This window comes from Pyxicephalus adspersus, chromosome 8 (assembly GCF_032062135.1).
Source record: "Pyxicephalus adspersus chromosome 8, UCB_Pads_2.0, whole genome shotgun sequence".
In the NCBI taxonomy this organism is placed as follows: Eukaryota; Metazoa; Chordata; class Amphibia; order Anura; family Pyxicephalidae; genus Pyxicephalus; species Pyxicephalus adspersus.
In genome coordinates this window covers 3,121,549-3,140,173 of record NC_092865.1, presented here as the reverse complement: position 1 = coordinate 3,140,173, position 18,625 = coordinate 3,121,549, and the positions used below count along the sequence as shown (strand labels likewise).

General features: G+C 41.6%; 2 protein-coding genes across 2 annotated transcripts in view; one reads left to right on the top strand and one right to left on the bottom strand.

Annotated features, from left to right (window-relative positions):
- Positions 1-15,214, top strand: part of SZT2 (SZT2 subunit of KICSTOR complex) — a 117,140-nt gene extending 101,926 nt beyond the window's left edge. Inside the window, exons 67-72 of the mRNA XM_072420651.1 lie at positions 1,875-2,272; positions 2,361-2,483; positions 2,885-3,335; positions 7,058-7,174; positions 8,145-8,213; positions 13,951-15,214. Of these exons, the coding sequence (XP_072276752.1) occupies positions 1,875-2,272; positions 2,361-2,483; positions 2,885-3,335; positions 7,058-7,174; positions 8,145-8,213; positions 13,951-14,094 (1,302 nt within the window). The 3' untranslated portion in view covers positions 14,095-15,214. The remainder of the gene's footprint in view (positions 1-1,874; positions 2,273-2,360; positions 2,484-2,884; positions 3,336-7,057; positions 7,175-8,144; positions 8,214-13,950) is intronic.
- A 628-nt stretch (positions 15,215-15,842) lies between these two features.
- On the bottom strand, positions 15,843-18,368 carry HYI (hydroxypyruvate isomerase (putative); the record flags this gene model as incomplete). Its single annotated transcript, XM_072419328.1, is given in 3 exon segments — positions 15,843-16,168; positions 17,615-17,749; positions 18,299-18,368. Coding segments are annotated over 3 exon segments (279 nt in total), but the record flags the coding sequence as incomplete, so codon positions are not given.
- Between the last annotated feature and the right edge of the window lie 257 nt (positions 18,369-18,625).

Sequence of the window (18,625 nt, the reverse complement as noted above, 5' to 3'; positions counted from 1 at the left end):
CACTGCCTTGGATAGCAAGGGTTATAGCTTTTTTTAATGTAGGAAAAAGCCAAAATATTTACCTTACTTCTCCAGGCTTCCACCATCACACAACAAGGCTCACAAAGCAACTCACCAGTTGTTCAGTTGTGGCCTGAAGTGCATGTGAGAATGGCGAGAGCCTGGCCAAATAATGGGAGTGGAGATAATCACTGGCTATTGGAGGATCAAGGAATACATTAAGTATACTTATCTATACTTTCATCCTCTCGTAGAGTAAATGGGCATCTAACACTGAAATTTATCTGTAATGAATTAAATCATACATGATGTGATCTTGACTCTCTAATACAAATTGAGGCTCCATATACAGCCTGGGTGTAGAATCTAAATGGTGACAGTTCAGACTGCAGGTACTTAAAATAGTCACAAGATCCATACCTTTCTCTGTTATCAAAGAAATGTCTTTAGGACAGGTTTGGTGGGCAGAAATGTGTTTCAGCAAAGACAAAACAATTGTCAAGGACTTTTTTTTCCCCAAAACCTCACGAGAAAATAAATTACTCTGTTTGGTAAGAAAGAAGCTAAGAGAACCACATATGCTCTTGCAATACAGTTAGATTAGATGATCACTAGGAGTATTGCCAACATCAATGATGCTACCAGGGACTTGCCACAGCTCCTGCAGTAGAATTACACAATATGTATAGTGTGTTATGCCGCTTCCCATGGCAGTCTTATTGACTACTTGTCAAACAGCAGAACTTGCCACTTATCTGACCTTTGAGCTGACAGTTTGGATCATTTCCAGAATGCCCCTCTGCCATTAACATGCTTTCTCGGAGACAGAAATCTTTTATCTTTAGGTTATACCTTCAGGAGGATTCAAAATTGGCAACGAAAAGTTTAAAGGCCAGCCTAGGATAACTCCTCCTAATATCAACATGTCTTGCTTGGCCTTGCTTCAAACCCTTAGTTACCTTACTGCTATATGGCTGTAAAATATCATACAGGTTCTTAGTGCTTTGGCACCTACATATGCAAAATCTGTCTCTGATAAGACCCTAGTAACTAAGTCTCAGTCTCAGTGACTCCTACGTCCCCCCTATTACTACTTGAGTATTTTCAAGGAGTCTGAGTCTGCTTCTGCTAAACTCAAGTTTTATTGATGTGGCCGGCTAACGCTTTAACTAGAAGATAAACCAATGTTTCAGGTACTGGGGTTTTTAGAATTCCTTAAAACGATAAAACCTTCCCTGCTGAGAACCCATTACTTCTATAAAAATATAAATACTCTGATATACCATTGTTATCCCCCAAGCATTTTCTGGAGGGGATGCTGTTTAGGAAAGAATTTTCTAGCCAGTTGTCTTACCTCTAATCTGGCCATAACCACGTTAACAGGGGGGCTATAATGGTCTTAGTTCCAGTTAGCAGGGTCCAGCTTTCATGTGTCAATGGTCTGCAAATTACATATATAATCAGCTCCTAACCTGTCTGAGCTTCAGCCCTGGTACCTGCTATGATTTGCCTTAGACACCTTCTTTGAGAATATCAATACAGACAAAGTAATCGGCTTCTTCTACAAAAGCTGGTAAATTTTATGTTTCCACCCCATTAAGTTCAGCATCTCAGGCCTTCCAATTGTGGGTCTGCTTATTGCATCGGTCTAAGGTTCCCTTATCCCCAAGCGATGTCTAAAATAATATTTTATGGTAAGTTTATGTGAGGAAGGGCTGGCTCCTTGCAAGTTTTAAATATTTATTGTAACAGGGAAAATCCTTTTATGCTTACAGAACTATAGAAGCAGAAGATAAGAAGTAGTTTTCCAGTTTTGTGTTCAATCCTTTTATTGACTCGATTGATTAATTTATCTCTGTTTTCTTTCTCTACAGCTATCTATGCTGTTCACTGAGGAGTGTGACAAAGTGCGGGATCTAATGCATGTCCATTCCTTCAGCTACGACTTCCACTTACGGGTGGTGCACCAGTATCTGCTGGGTTCTAGCATGTCTCTGCGCCAGGGCTACGATCTCACCAGCTTCCTGCAGCTTTTCATCTCCCAGCACCCCGACATCCCTAAGTATGGACGCAACCATGTGTATCAGGGCATTCTGTCCGTTCCTACTGAGATCATTGCTGCTCATCAGCTGTATAACTACATCGCTGATCATGCCAGCACTTATCACATGAAGCCGCTAAGAATGGTTCGTCCTTCAGCACTAGGGGGTAATGGCAAGAAGAGCACCAGCGGGGAGCAGAATGAGTATGGCCTGGTGTCCATATGGAACAGGTAAGACGTTTGTATAGGTATATCAGTGCTCCAACTAGCTCCTGGCTCATTGGTTTATCAGACGAAACAATCCTTTTCTTTTGTCCAGTTCTGGCTCGTACAAAGACACAGAAGGTGCCCGACATCATGATGACTTTGATGTATCATTATTGGTGTGCCATAGTGCTGTGCCATTTGAAGAACAGACGGAGCAGGAGAGACACGTCCTGAGGTAACCATCATAGAGACTCATGGCTGTGACTGCCCTTGTCAGTAATTTGTGCTGAGGCATTTGGTCATATACCCAGCTAGGAAGCAGCAGTTTCCCCAGCCAAAATTTGATATGTGCTACAGTGTATTAGCGAGCATGGGAGCAATGGGTCCAATTTGAACAGTGATATATTTCTACATTGCCTGAATAAGTATTTTGTCAATTTATTTCCTTTTTTATTATAGAGTCTTTATGAATTCATAAACCATTAATCTACATTTACAATTACATTTAATTATTCATGTGTGTTCTCTATTTTATTACCCTTCTTAATAATACATTGAAGGAATGCTTTTAGCTACATTTATCTAATCCATTTGGCCTTGTTTTATAGCCGTATTCCCTCTCTCTGTTTTCACCAGGCTCCGGTTTTACGTCATCATGACAAGCCAGCGTGAATTATTCCCGCGCCTAACAGCTGACATGCGCCGGTTTAGGAAACCACCGCGGCTGCAGCGGGATGCCCAGGACTTAGATGGTGCCCCGGATCTTGTAAAACATCAGAGAATGGAGACGGAGAACCAGGAGGACTCTCGGGAGGGGGAGGTGGGCAGGTTGAGTTCCACAAACCTCTATCACCCTCATCTCTTCCCGCTGCTGGGGGCAGAGGTTAGCACCGCCCAGAGACAGCTGGTGGAGATGGTTCAGCTCGCCAAGTGTCATTGCCGCAGGGATAACCTATGGAAACGACTGTATCTTCTGGAACCCCTCTCCTCTGACAAGCTGCGCCTTGGAAAACTTAGCTCCAGCGAACTAAAGGAACTGTTAGATGCTGTGCATGGTAGGAGCGTAGCTGAGATCGATCCACAACTGGTAAGACTGGAATAATGCATCATGATAAATTGCAAGCAAAAAACAGTCAGTATAGAGAGGGATTTTGCTGCATCTGAGGGAAGGAGGGAACAGTTTATAAAATAAAAATACAGTTACACTTTAAAGCAGAGCTAAACCCACAGTACTCACCTATACCTGTTCCCTCGCAGGGAGCCACCGTCTTCTTTTACTCTTCCTGTAGATGATCATCGACTATTTTGATTGGCCAGACTGGGATGACATAACTCCTGCACAGGTGCCTGGGGGTTTATTCATTCCTGGTATTCATACCAAGCATCCTGGCAACCTAGGCTGAAGCTGCACATGTTTAGCTTAACTTTTTGACAGATACTCGGAGCAATCAGGCAGGTAAGAGGGATTATTGCAGAAGGGACATTGCATGCCCAGTACTGCAATAATGATCAGCAGAGGTAGAGGATTTTCTACCATCTTGGTTGGCTGGGCTGGGATGATGCAACTCCTGTGCCAGCATGCAGGAGTTCATTTATACCCGGCCTATGCAGGGGAAGCCAAGATTGCTGGGTATCAGATATCCAGAGTGATCAGGCAGGAAGGAGGGATTATTGCAGATGGGATATTGCCTGTCCATTTCTGCAATAATGATCAGCAGAGGTAAAGGATTTTCTACCATCTTGGTTGGCTGGGCTGGGATGATGCAACTACTGTGTTGATACCCAGAGTGATCAGGCAGGAAGGAGGGATTATTACAGAAGGGACATTGCCTGTCCATTTCTGCAGTATTGATCAGCAGAGGTAGAGCATTTTTGTACTGCCTTGTGTGACTAGGCCAGAATGACACAAATCCTCTGCCGGCATGTGGGAGTTCATTCATTTATCCCGGCTTGTGCAGGGGAAGCCAGGATTGCTGACTAACAGATACCCAGAGTGATCAGGCAGGAAGGAGGGATTATTACAGAGGGGACATTGTCTGTAAAAACCTGCCTGGTCATGGATTCCTATAAATGGAACTTTTAACTCCGCTTGAAGGGCTGTCTTGTTATATTAAAACTAAATGAGGTGCATCCTTTAGCATTTCTTTGTCATCAGTCATTTCCACGCACTTAAAAAAGCTAGAGCCGCTTTCGTTTGAACTAAAGAGAGAGTGCTTGGTAATAACTAACTTAATACCAGGAACTAAAGAGGAGGAGAACTTCTAATAAGTGGCTTTGAAGCATCCAAGATGCTTTTTGTAATGATTTTTAAAGATTATTTTCAGCTCGGTAAGTCATAATAATAAAGCTGATGTTTAATCAGCTTATATTTTACCTTACCTGGTTCTTTCTTCCCTCTCTCAGGAGTACAGTAATCACATTTTTCAATAAAATCTTTGCATTTTCATTACATATCATATGATTGAAAGAACTGAAGTATGCTTATTTAATGGGGTGAGTCAGGGAAGGTTCTCCAAATAGGAGATGAACTTGCCTCTTACTGTCTTGTTGCAGCTTCTAATGTACATCTTTTAAAAGAGCACTCAAAACCCATTTTTTTCAAACTTGCCTACCCGTCTTCTTCTGTCTTTTGAAACTGTCACTACTTCCCACCACTACATATCCCCCATCCTATTGTGTGTGAATTCTCCAACCTCCTAGATTGTAAGCTCTTCGGGGCAGGGTCTTCTCCTCCTGTGTCACTGTCTGTATCTGTCCGTCATTTGTAACCCGTATTTAATGTACAGTGCTGCGTAATATGTTGGCGTTATATAAATACTGTTTAATAATAATAATAATATACATTGTGAGAAGCTGATTGAAGTGAAATCATAGTAAGCACATTCAGTACTGGGGAAAAGCTTGTACAACTGTACAGACCATAAATGGGGAAGATTTAAAAAAAAAAAAAAAAAAAAGGAGTTTAAAACATTAAGTGAATTTAGAAGACATTGCAGCATTCTAGATCCAAAACTGAACACTGATGTAAAAGTTGATAATTTTATTCACTTTTTACCTTATTTTAAATCTTTCTCTGCAGATAATCATTTTCAGGAAATTGTATCTGTAGAAACCATTTAGTGCACAAGCATTACAGGCTAATAATACTGTTTGAATCACAAATAACAAGAAAAAAACATTCTATTGCCCCAAATGATGTCTGTACTTTTTAACAGTACAGTGCAGTTATGTTTCCTTACCTCTGACCTAAAGTGACCCAACTACCCCTTCTATATTTATATTATTATTGGTATTAATATTATTATTATTATTATTATTAATAATAATAAACAGGCTTTTTATAGCGCCAACATATTATGCAGCACTGTACATTAAATAAGGGTTGTAAATGACAGACAGATACAGACAATGACACAGGAGGAGGAGAGGACCCTGCCCGGAAAAGCTTACAATCTCGGAGGCCCCATTCATTCATACTTATCACCATCCCAGTAACTGTGGCTGCTTTTTGTTTACATTGAGCTGCAAAAGTGCAGCAAAGCCCCATAGACTTAAATAGAGCATGCAGACAAATTCACTTTTATTATGCTCGGCTCAACAAGCATTGTGTTTGGCGTTCCGGGCCCAGTCAGCGGCGATCATAGATATCAGATTATAGGGTGACGTTTTTTAAAGAAGTGTTTTTTATATTATAAATAGAGCAGTATGTTGACTTACTAATATTATTAATACACAGTATTTATATAGCGCCATCATATTAGGCAGTGCAAGTCCAAAGCCATGTCACTAGTTGTCCCTCAAAGGATCTCAAAATCTAATGTCTCTACCTCAGTCATATGTCTTTATTACAGTCTCAAAAGGCCAATTTTGGGGGTTAGCCAATTAACCTAACTGCATGTTTTTGTAATGTGGGAGGAAACCAGAGTACCTGGAGGAAACCCAAGCAGACACGAGGATAACCTGCAGACTCCATGCAGATAGTGTCCTGGCCGAGATTCGAACCTGGGACCCAGCGCTGCAAAGGCCAGAGTACTAACCACTGAGCCACCATGGCTATAAGGCTGGGTCTACACGGACATTTTTCAAAACGCATGTTAACATTCCTACTGCGTTTATACGCACTATGCTTTTAAAATGCTGGAAAACATTGAAATCGATTAAGGCATTTACCTGCGTTTGCCAGCGACAACCCCGCGTTTTTATTTTTTAAACGTTGCAAGCAACTTTATAGATAATGCTCATAAAAGTGCTTCAAGGAAACGTCCTGGTGTAGATTAGCCTATTGGAAAGCATAGGAATTTCAAACTTGGTGTTTTTAAAGCCTCAGGTTAAACGCTGGGGAAAACGTCCGTGTAGACTAAGCCTAAGAGCAATTTGCAGAATTACAAAGTATTCAGTTTTATTTCACACAAAGTAAAAGAGTATAATTTGCAGCTTTCGTTTGTGCCCTTGAAATGATTTATGATACAAAGTATATGTTAAATATTCCAAAGATACCCACCACATATTCTCTATATTATTATTATTATACCAGCAACAGTGTTGAACTCAAAATTTTTTTTAAGCTGGATGGGAAGAAGCTGTAGGCGGGTGGCTGCCGCTGTATTGTGACCCAACTCTTCAGCAATCGCCCAAAAACAGCCAGGGTGGTTACTGAAAATTTCCTGGGTGGTGCGCCCGGCAAAAAGGGGCCGGGGTGAACACTGAAAAGGAGTCACCTGCACCTCTCGCTTACCCTTTCTGGTATAAGAATTGAGTATAGATTGATATTCTTCTCAGCGATTGACCATCGCCTTTTCTCTGTTGCAGGATTTCCTCCTTTCTATGAGCGTTCAGTGGTACCAAAGTCTCATTAAGGTTTTGCTGAACCGATTCCCCCAGAGCTGCCGGCACTTCCACAGCCCAGAGAGTGGCACACAGTATCTGGTGAGTGAATCTCCAACACGTCCTTTACCTTTCCATCCTTTCAACCAACAGATCTGAATGTAAACTCTTTCATAATAGGTATTCACCCATCCCTATGCACCTTTAGTGATTGTTGGGATCTCAGTCCCAGACTGCTGTCACAAATTTACAACCATATATTTAGGCAGTAGAGGGGCAGAAGGTTTAAGCCCAAATAAACCCAAAATTAAACAAAGCATATTTTTAGGGCTAGCATGTTGGTTGATGTGTTTATAAATATAACCTCCTGAACTAAACTTTTTAAATTAAAAAACCCATTGTGAGGTTGTGATTTGCTGTATCTGTACGCCTGTTCACACATGTCTTTAGGTTTCCTATTAATAGACTTAGGTCTTTCAGTTGCTCTCCACCCACCTTCGTGTAAATTACCTTTCGTTTTGTCTCTTGTAGACAGATAGAGCCAGATTTATTAAAGCTCTGCAAGGCTGGAGAGGATACACTTTCATCAGTGAAGCTGGGTGACCCAGCAAACCTGCAATGTATCTGGTCCAGGATTGAAAACATATCTAACAAATAGCAAAATGACTTTTATGAAATCCATTGCAGGTTTGCGGGATCACCCAGCTTCACTGTTGAAAGTGTATCCTCTCCAGCCTTGGAGAGGTTTAATCAATCAGGATCATAGTTTCTGCTGCAAGCAGGATTGATGGGAAATGTAGCTTGGCATCTATTGTTCCCCCTACTTTAGGTGTCAGATGGTCACACCTGCCTAACCTTTCTTCTCATTCAGACATGAGGAAATGAGATGTGAAGTGTGCAAGCCTATATGACCCATAATACAGCTATTGTACACGGTTTTCACCTAGCTAGGTGAATTTTCAAGTTGGGCTTGCAGTGCTGTAACCCAGAAACATAATAATGCAGCTTGATCTACATTACCTGTCCCAATTGATCACAAAACATTTCTTTGTGTGATTCTCTCTCCATCCAGGTGGTCCTCAATCAGAAATTCACAGACTGCTTTGTCCTAGTCTTCCTCGATTCCCACTCCGGAAAAACGGTAAGTTATATGAAGGGCCGGGCTGAAGCAAAGGGCAGGCAGGCTTTTTTGTCTTTGGTGCTAAAGGACCTTGTCCTGGCACTGGTCATGTGTTAAAATGTCCGCTGCAATCCGGGGTATTGTGATTACCTTAATGCAACTTATAAGAGTTTTATTCTCAACTGTGGTTTTGGTTGTTCCTTTATTCTACGGGTTCAAGAAGAGGATTTCCAACCTTATGGTTCTCAGGTTCTGCTTTCCTCTGGATCTTTGAATGTTTCTGGGTCATTCTGGCACCTTTTTCTTCTAATTAGCATATTGTGCCTAGAGCTGCTGTTCTCATATTTTTTACCAGGTGGATATCATGACCTCATCTGGTTCCAGCTTCAGGTGTAAGATTATTTAGGTGGCTTTTAATCTGCAGACAGTTCTCTTTTCTCTGTTTTTTGGCTCTAAGCATGCATTTGCTCTGTTAGGCATTATCAGTTGGACAAGACTTCCCATGACCCTCAATTGATGTAAAAGAAAATAGGATTTTTGTTAAAAAAAATAAACAGGAGACAAAAAAAAGCTTTTAGACATACAAACAATATATTCACAAAGTGAACTGAATGTATACATACATTTAAAGGTAACAACAAGTATTACATGTAAAGCAGAATTTTGCCCCGATAGTAGGCACTATGCACTCATTACTGTAGAATAGTGTTAGTCGGTGGGATATCGTTCTCACATCCCAGCCAACAGTCCCAAAATAAAAGTAAAATATCACAGTCGCTTAGGAGGTGCACGACGTGTTTCGCCTTTAATTAGCTTTTTCAGGGGTAGATATGAAATTCAATGTGATAGATGTCCGGTCGATTAGACCGAGTGTATTAATGGAGCTTCTGGGGCTTCATGGAGTTTGAATGGGTTCAAAGTCTGAGATAAAAGTATGAGGTTAAAATTGCCAGACTTCATGTAAAGACAAAGCACGAGAGAGCTGAAGCAGTTAAACAACAGAACGAGAGAAGCTCGAAGGGCGTATGTTAGGCTTCCACGCTTCTCTCGTTCTGCTGTTTGACAAAATATATTGTTTGTAAGCCCTTTTTTGTCTCCTGTTTGTCCATTTTTACACTATTGAAAGGGCTGGCAGAATACTTTACTTGTAATTATACTGATTTAACTTTGTTATGAGAAGTGGGATAGAACGTAACACCATTTGTTTTTGTATTACTAAAAAAATATGTCTGTTAAAGTGGAACTAAACCTAAATTAAAAAAAACACACTTACCATTAATCCCGTACATCGGTCTATACATCGGAAGGTTTCTTCCATTGGGTCCTGTGTCGACCCAGTATCCGTCTTTGGCCCGGCACAGAGAAAGTGCCAGGCGACGACATCTTCTTATCTCTTCTTTCGGGTTCTTCCTCCTGCATCACCCAATCTCACGCTGCGCAAAGGCGAGATCAGGTGACGTAGATTAGGAAAAAAGATTGCTGATCTCACGGTGCATGAGGTCGGCAATTTTTTTTCCCATTGATAAAAAGGCTCTTTCTACGCATGTCCGAGATCAGGACATGTGCAGAAAGAGCAAGCAAAGAGCCTCCCGGGATGCCTGACATAGGTATTCCGGGAGGCTTTGCACTCCCATTCTGTCTTGATCGCCACAAAAAAGGGTGTTGCACCTAAAAATAAATAAGTAATAAAATTTTTACTTTACGTAAAAGGGTAGACAACCATTTTATATAAAGTAAAACATTTGAATTTAGGTACACTTTATTAGACATAAGTCTATTAGACATTAGTCTGTTAAGAGATATTTGACCCTTAATCTATAGCTGCGTACACATGTTAGATTTTTGTTGTTGGAAATTATTTTTCACGATTGTTTCCAACCACAAAACACTGCAAGATGCATCAACGAATGCTATATATAGCACAGTTCTGTTCTATGGAGAGGGAAGAACGAATGAACAGCACCCCGTTGCACTCTCCTTCCTTCAATTCCATTGCAGTCATTCCTCTTATGCCATTCTTGGATCTGGATCCATGAACAACGTCGGATGGCCACTGTACACACGTCAGATTCTAATCCAAGTATCTCGTATCAGCTGAGAATCATCTGAAATAGCCAAAGTGTTGGTAGTAGTAGAGGATTATCCTGGGTTAACCTTCAGTTTTTTTGGCCACTGTCCAATCATTTTGCAGGTGGCTGTGTAACCCAAAAGCTTCCTGTCTCCCTCAGTAATAGATTTTGCAGCACATACAGAAATCCTTTATTTTTTATTCAACCAAGCTGAATTTTTCCAACCTTTCACTGTTCTTTTTATTTTACTGCCTCATTTGAACCCTTTCCAAAACGCTCTCTTGGTCCTTGCAGTGCCGGCCCCCAAACTAGCCCATTTCCAAGATGTGGCCTTACAAGCGATTCTGATATTCCGTAAGCCCCTTTATCTCTCCTGTCACAGCAGTACACAGTGAACCTATACATCTGCCGATGTGAGGAAAACAAAGCATCTATATCAGTCACGGCTCCAACTTGTTATGCAGAATACATTTATCTTCAAAGATGAAGATTTCACAAATGCGTCTGTGTTTTGGCTTTCTTTTTTTTTTTTTTTTCCTGCATGGATCCGCAGAATATGTCCCTGCAAAGCTTTGAGGATTACAAATTAATTCATGCGCTGAAAATGCCTTGCTCAGAAGTCTGTCACTTAAAGGGTCACTGCTTGTTTTCCCAAACACTTTCATGATCAGATACAAAATAATTAGGGGAATAAAAACCGCGTTTTGCTCGTAAAATGGTCAGTAAGCATTTTGGTGGTAAATTGAATCAGCTGTTTGATTTGTTTAGCTCTAAATGGCTAATGAGAAAGACAACAAAACCGAGAAGGCCAAAGCCGCACCACAATCCTCGCTCGCTTCTCTTGTCCCCCCCATCACGGCCTCGTCACTCTCGCCGCCGCTGACTGCTTTTATTGTGGTCACAGCGGGGGAGCCCAGAACTTTTAATTGAAATTTTCTTTTGTGTCTGTTAATTAGCACTTTTTTCCTGCTTTCTGTTATTGGGACAAACATTTTTTTGGTGTTCCAGTTGGATTTCCGTCTAAGCTGCTTATATATTGGTAGGTGAGACCACCCAACCCTTTTTTTAGAACCTGTTTGCATCTCACCATTTGTGCACACATTGGGCCTGATTTATTAAAGCTCTGCAAGGCTGACTTTCATCAGTAAAGCTGGGTGATCCAGCAAACCTGGAATGGATCTGGTTCAGGACGGAAGAATTGTGCAAACAAATAGCAAAAGACCTTTAAAAAATCCATTGCAGGTTTGCTTGATCACCCAGCTTCACTGATGAAAGTATATCTTCTCCAGCCTTGGAGAGCTTTAGTAAATCAGGGCCATTGTGTTAAGACAAACTTTCAAAATACTGCAGTGTATTTTTTTTCTGAGACAGTAGTACGTTTTTTTGCCTTGTGTGCTGCAATGCATTTGCTGCATTAACATATTAGGTAACCATTCAGATGACACTGCCATGCACCAATGTTTTGCAGTAATGCACAGGCTATTGCATGCACATCACTGAACAGGTGTTAATGGACCCTAAAGCTATAGTTGGCCCAACCAGTGACTTATCTGTAGATAAACCTAATAGATACCATACAAAGGAGAAATCGTAAAGAATTTGTATACATTGACTTTCAGCTTTGATAGGAGCATTGTATACAGCACAGGCAGTGAGCTGAGTAAAGCTACATACACACTTCCAATTATTATCGTCGGAAAACGAACGACGAACGTTCCTGCACGATATATATGAACGATCGTATAGCACCGATACTGCACATAGAGGTAACGACACGATCGTTCGTAGATATTGTACACACAATAGATACGATCGTTTAAGCGATAGAGGAACTATGTGCACGACAGGAAAGTGAACGGACGTTCGTTCATCACGCATGCTCTGAACATGGACGATCAACGAACGACCGTACACACGAACGATGCTCAACAATCGTCGTCCAATCCGATCCGCCGGTCCGGTCGTTCGTTTCCAGCGACTTTCCTCGTTCGTCGGCGTCGTTGGTTACTTTTTTACGAACGATTTTTTGCCCAATCGATCGTTCGTCGTTCGATTGGAACGATAAAAATTGGAAGTGTGTACGCACCTTTAATGTTGCAGCACAGGGTGAGAAATACAACCTGCAAGATAAGATAGAGGGAAATCATACTGGCCAGAGGATTTGCTTTAATCTATTCTCCCTGATGTTGGTCACAGAGGGGTTAAAGAGTATTGGTATTGTGCTGTCAGCATTGCTTAATACAACCGCTGAGGACTTTTATTGGGGGAGCCACCACTAAACCAATATGATTCATTCATACCCCCCAAATTGAAGCAAAATATTTTCTTTTTATTTTCATGACCACAAAATCAGAATAGCACAAGACATGCGCTGGTCTCTCCGAATTGCCATTCATTTGTAATGGCACCCCAAATGCACTTTACCAGTGACTTTGGCAAAATACATAGGATGTGCATTGGGCTGCCCATTCAAATGCGCAGCATTGTTAAAGGATAAAGGCAGCATTGTTAGTGTCTGCGATGGTAAGATGTTGGTCTGGGTAGTTGCACCTGTTACCATCATTTCAGTTTATTCACATGGTGGCTCAGAGGATAGCACTCTGGCTTTGCAGCGTTAGGTCCCAGGCCACTATCTGCATGGAGTTTGCAGAATCTCCCTGTGTTTGTGTAGGTTTCCTCCGGGTATTCTGGTTTTCTCCCACATTCCAAAATCATGCAGTTGGGTTAATTGGCTTCCACCAAAATATGTCCTTAGACTTTATTTAAGACATTTGACTATGGTAGGGACATTAGATTGTGAGCTCCTTTGAGGGACAGTTAGTCACATAACAATGGACTTTGTACAGCGCTGTGTAATATGTCGGCGCTATATAAATACTGTGCAATAATAATAACCAGACACAGTGCATTGTAACGTGTGTACACACAGCTGTAGTAAGGGCTCCAAATGTTGTAAAAAATCTGCATAAACCTGGCTGTTCTCACAATTTTATGCAAGCTGATGTCTGGGCGTACAGTCACACAAATACTGCTCGATGAGGTTTTGGTGACATCATTCTATAGATTTTAAAATAGGTTTTGGGAAACATTGAGTGGTGGAAGCAGGAAAACATTCAATAGTCACCACTAGATCAAGCATACTGCTCATACCGGTCATACAATTAGTCAGTGGGTGCATTTTCAGCTAAACCATCAATATCTTTTTGATATTGATCATGTATCTGGTTGCTGCCACGCACCTATCAATCAGCAGAGCTGACATTCACCTGGGAATGCTCCCGAGCAACCCCCAGCTACTGAGAGCGCTTATTTATGTTTACAATAACAACTTTGTTCTTGTGGGATCGGTATATATCAGTATTTACCAACCAGGGTTCCTCCAGAGGTTGCTGAAGCCTTGAGCAATGAGCAGTTTGCACCTCTCAGGTCAGAGTAAGTGACCCCAGTGATCTGTAAAGGGTGACATTCTCCCCAACGGCCAGCAATGTGAGAGGAATTCTTCCCACTGACCCCCACACTAATATACTGTGAGCTATGGATAATAATATAATAATAATAATTATAGCCGGGGTTCCTTGAAAGTTATTTCAATGGTTCCCCCATGTTAAAAGGGAAACATTGGTGTGTATATATATCATTGTTCTATGGCAAGTAACATTTAATCAATTGTTCTGTTTTTATAATTGCAGAGTCTGAAGGTGGTGTTCCGGGAACCGTTTCCAGAGCAACCACAGAACAGCGACAGTCCGTTACCTCAGCTGGTCTCCACGTATCACCACCTGGAGTCCGTCATTAATACTGCCTGCTTCAATCTGTGGAGCGGCCTCCTCTGACGCCAATACTGTATCACCACTCTCCGGGGTTCTCCCCGACACCGCTGCCTTTTTAATGACATATTTTAGAACGCCAAAGCACAGGATAAGGGACGTATTTCTGGAAGGCGTAAGATTTATTCTAATTACCGACAAGATCTCTATGTGCTGTGTAGATCACTCTAGACTTCTCGCTTATCAGCTTCCACAGGGCCAGGAGCTGCATCAAAGACTCCAAAGTCAGATAACTCCTTTAGGTATAAAGTGCACCATGGCAAGGCACCAAATTACAGCTGCCCCACAAACCTTCCTGTCATCGCTGAATATGGAATCTCCAACACTTTTAGAAAGTTTTGAAGTTGACCCCAAGCCTCACCCCCATCAAATTCTTTATCCTTAAGATAAGGAACCTTTATAATGAGTGATTAAAGTATGAGCCACTCTCTGACATCCACAGCGCCATGAAACTTTTACGGAAGGCCAAGGCAGCACCTTCATTACCAACCGGATGTTTTAGCACCGCTGAAGTTAAAGTTTCCACCACACAGCTCTGAGCCCTGCTATGGAAGTTGATGGGCATAAGGTGATCAAACATCCTCATTCTACAGGTGAGAATCATTTAAAGGGCAACCATGAGAGAATATGGAGGCTTACGTAATGAAAATGTTATTGCACTGATTTATTGGCTGAGTAATCCCCCAGGATAAGCGTGCAGGTGGGGTTTATCTCTTTCAAATCCGCATGCTTGTTCCAGGTCACGGATTCAAAATAGCATTATCAGGCAATTCGGATTCTTCGGAGGTGAGCAATGGCGGCCCTCTTGTTCTCTCAGAAAAATTCCCTTTACCTCCTTCGCTGATTGCTGCTTTACAGTCTGCAGGCCAGGCCAAAGTATTGGAGACGACAATTCATTTCTGAGGCTCAGACATTTCCCCCTCCCTCCTCGCTGCTAATCGTCCGCCATATGCCACGGAATCGGCCCGAGGACGCCACCCAGCAAAGAGTCCCTGTTACAAACTGTTTTCTTTTAAACCAAAAGCCATTGCTAAATTTAATTACAAGATGTAAGATTTTATTGTAAATGTCTTGTAAATCTAAAATATTCTAATTATTTGAATAAACAATTATCTTGTATGTGGAAGGGGCTTTCTTTTAGTTGGTGATGAAGAATATTTTTAGCTGAGTAAGCTGGTTGCAGAAATAGTCACATGCTCTTTCTTTATATCAGATTCCCCTGGAAATGATCAAACCCTAAAATATGGAAGTTCCTATTGAGTCTTTTACAGCTCTCATCACACTTTACTGGACTGAATATTTACTATCATAGGGGAGATATGTAGAAGTGTTAATTGTACCTAAGCACTACCCCGAAAAATGTACCTTGTCTTGAAATCCCCTTTGTAAAATAGCAATGGACTTCCTGTGCCAAGGCACTATTGCTTTATAGTCTCATATCTGAATATCTGCAGTGTGAGATCATTCGAAGCACTGCTACCTCTTACCTGCTTCTTTAGCCATTTAGATTTTGATTTAGAGAGTGATAGATTTTAGATTTAGTGCACGATTTGGTGTAGCAACTTCTGTGCTGTTGTTCCCCTTGCTGGAGAGGAAGCTGAACCTGGGGACAGGAATCTCCCTCCGTCAGCGCCATTAATTCTTTAGATCTGTGCTTCCTCCACCTCTCCTATTGCTGCATTGCACTGCCTCTACTAAGATGGCTGTCTGTATGTAGCGACACCATGAAGAACAAAGAATTTCAGAGACCGCAATGGGATTTTTTCCTAATCATAAAAAATTAATATTTTATTTACCAAGTATAATTAAACAATTATTTACAATCAATATAAAGTAAGAAAATATTAATTATCCAAAAAGTACAGCTTGCATCTGACTCCTTCCTGAGAAAAATTTGTGTATTCTGTTGATCCTTGTTACCTCCATATTTATTTCTCACAGAATTCTGGGAGTTGTAGTTGAGATTGATATCTTGATATAAATGCCACCATCGGGATTCCACAGATTCAGTTAGACTTGCTTTGTTTTACATGCCTTTTGTAATATTCCTGCAGCCAACTGAGTCCAGCCAGCGTGTCACCTAGAGAACAATAGAGATTCATATAAGATTCACCTCCTATCTACTAATTGTTATAATATTAGCGATAACAGTAAAACATTCGGTAAGATAATTCTATAACGGCTGCATTGTTAGTATCTGTGATGGTAAGATGTTGGTCTGGGTCAGCACACCTGTTACCATCATTACAATTCATTCACACGGTGGCCCAGTGGTTAGCACTCCGACCTTGGTAGCACTGGATCTCAGGTTGGAATCTTAGCCAGGACACTATCTGCATGGAGTTTGCAGGTTCTCCCCGTGTTTGTGTGGATTTCCTCCGGGTACTCCGGTTTTCTCCCACGTTCCAAAAACATGCAGTGGTTAATTGGCTTTCCCCTAAAATTGTCCTTAGTCTGTATTAATGACTATGGTAGGGACATTAGATTGTGAGCCCTTGTGAGGGACAGCTAGTCACATGACTATGAACTTGTGTGTCCTTGTATGTATATACAGCGCTGCATAATATGTTGGCGCTATATAAACACTGTAACAAAAATTTGAGGTTCTGGAGCTTTGGCGGAGTAGCCCAATTACTTGGAAACACCCCAAGTGGGCAAGAACACAGCCAAATGGATAGCAGTGAGATCTTCTCAAGAGAAAACATTAGCAGGTAAGTCCATTTTCATTTTCTCATTTTTTTTGCATAGGAACTATGCTATGCAAAATCATTTATATAATTTATATTTAATGGCACTGAAATGCACCTTGGTGGCAGATGTGCCCTGTAATGCTAAAGATGGTACTTTTTATTGGTATTGGTTGTGCATTCATTTTGATTGGGCTGCCTTAATTTTAATAATAATAATGAAAGTTCTAGTATGCTTGGTCTGTAATCAGAATTTTATTACTGTATCCTCAGCTCGGAGTATTGTGATTGGGCACAATAATAAAAGGATAGAAGTGGGTTAAACAAGAGCAATGCATTCCATAGAAAGATATCCCCCCTCCTATTGTATGCCGTTTCCCCACCTCTTAGATTGTAAGTTCTGCGGGCCACTGTCTGTCTGTTGTTTAGAAACTCCAATGTACAGCACTGTGCAACATGTTGGTGCTTTATAAATAATGTTTATTAATAATAATAATCTGCCATACTGAGAAACATTTAGGGCAGGATCACATCTGCCTCTAAATCAGGAAATTCTGTGCAGCTCCCTCGAACACTCGCATGGCAGCACTGCTTCTTAAAGATCCAGCGTCTGCACATTAGACAGCGGGTGGTAGACGTGCCCACTGCCCTAATTCATTTCCTATGGGGCTGCTGCAGGGAAACACTACCATGTAGCGCCTCCAGAGCGGCAGCAGTTCCTGGTGTAAGGAAGCGGTAAATGCACCACAACTTCACCGCAGGTATAAACCTTGTCTTACTTATCAGTACCTTCACGTGTATAACATTGTAACAAACAGATCCCAATGCCGGTCACTCACCTCGAGGTTTGTATTCACATCCAACGTATCCCTGGTATCCCAGCTCCTCCAGAAGATCAAATAGATACGGGAAGTTCAGCTCTCCGGGACTGTCTGGCTCGTGGCGGTGAGGGACCTGTGCGATTTGGATGTGACCTGCAGACAAAGACATATAAGTATTAGTGACGCCTCAATCTGCCTGAAGCATCATAGACACGGCGATGACAATACAGCTTTATCAACGAGAAGGCAGACGGTGCAGGAAGCGGATCTGAGCGTTTCTAATTTTCTGTCCGCCGCTTGTAAATAAGCGAGGTTTCCCAAGGGGGACACCAAGCTTCTATCTCACAAAGTTTATTGCCATTATCTCCCCGAAATATATATTTACAACAAAATGATTCCTGACAGGCGAGTTGGGGCGCTGCTGCCGCTGCACAAGGAAGTCTCAATGTGATGATTTAAAAGTAAAGAGAGTGGCGGCCAATAATGACAGAGGAAGGAGAAGGGACGACTCAAGAGTACTCAGTGCAGGACGGCTCTTCTGTAGCAAGGAGCCTCCGGTATTACATGACGGGTACCCATCGTAGACACCAAGAATGGCGCATTTCACAAGACTCACTTCCTGTGTGCGACTTAACAGAATTACTGAGAGGACAATTGTGATAAAAATACAAATTACATCGCAGCTATGACAAAACAACTCACCGATGAGAGGGAAATACTTCTTCACGTTCTCAGTCAGATTTCCATCCATTATCTGCCAATGGAAAACATCCTGCCGGATAAATAAGAGGGCGTCAGGGAGCCCATGGACAACCAACAAATAGGGTGTGCAGAGAGCACTGATGTCATAACCTTTCTCTGTAAAACATACCAGTGATGTCATACCCCCCTCTGTATAACATATCAGCGATGTCATACCCCCCTCTGTATAACATATCAGTGATGTCATATCCCCCTCTGTATAACATATCAGTGATGTCATATCCCCCTCTGTATAACATATTCCACTGAACTAACCTGGGGTATCAG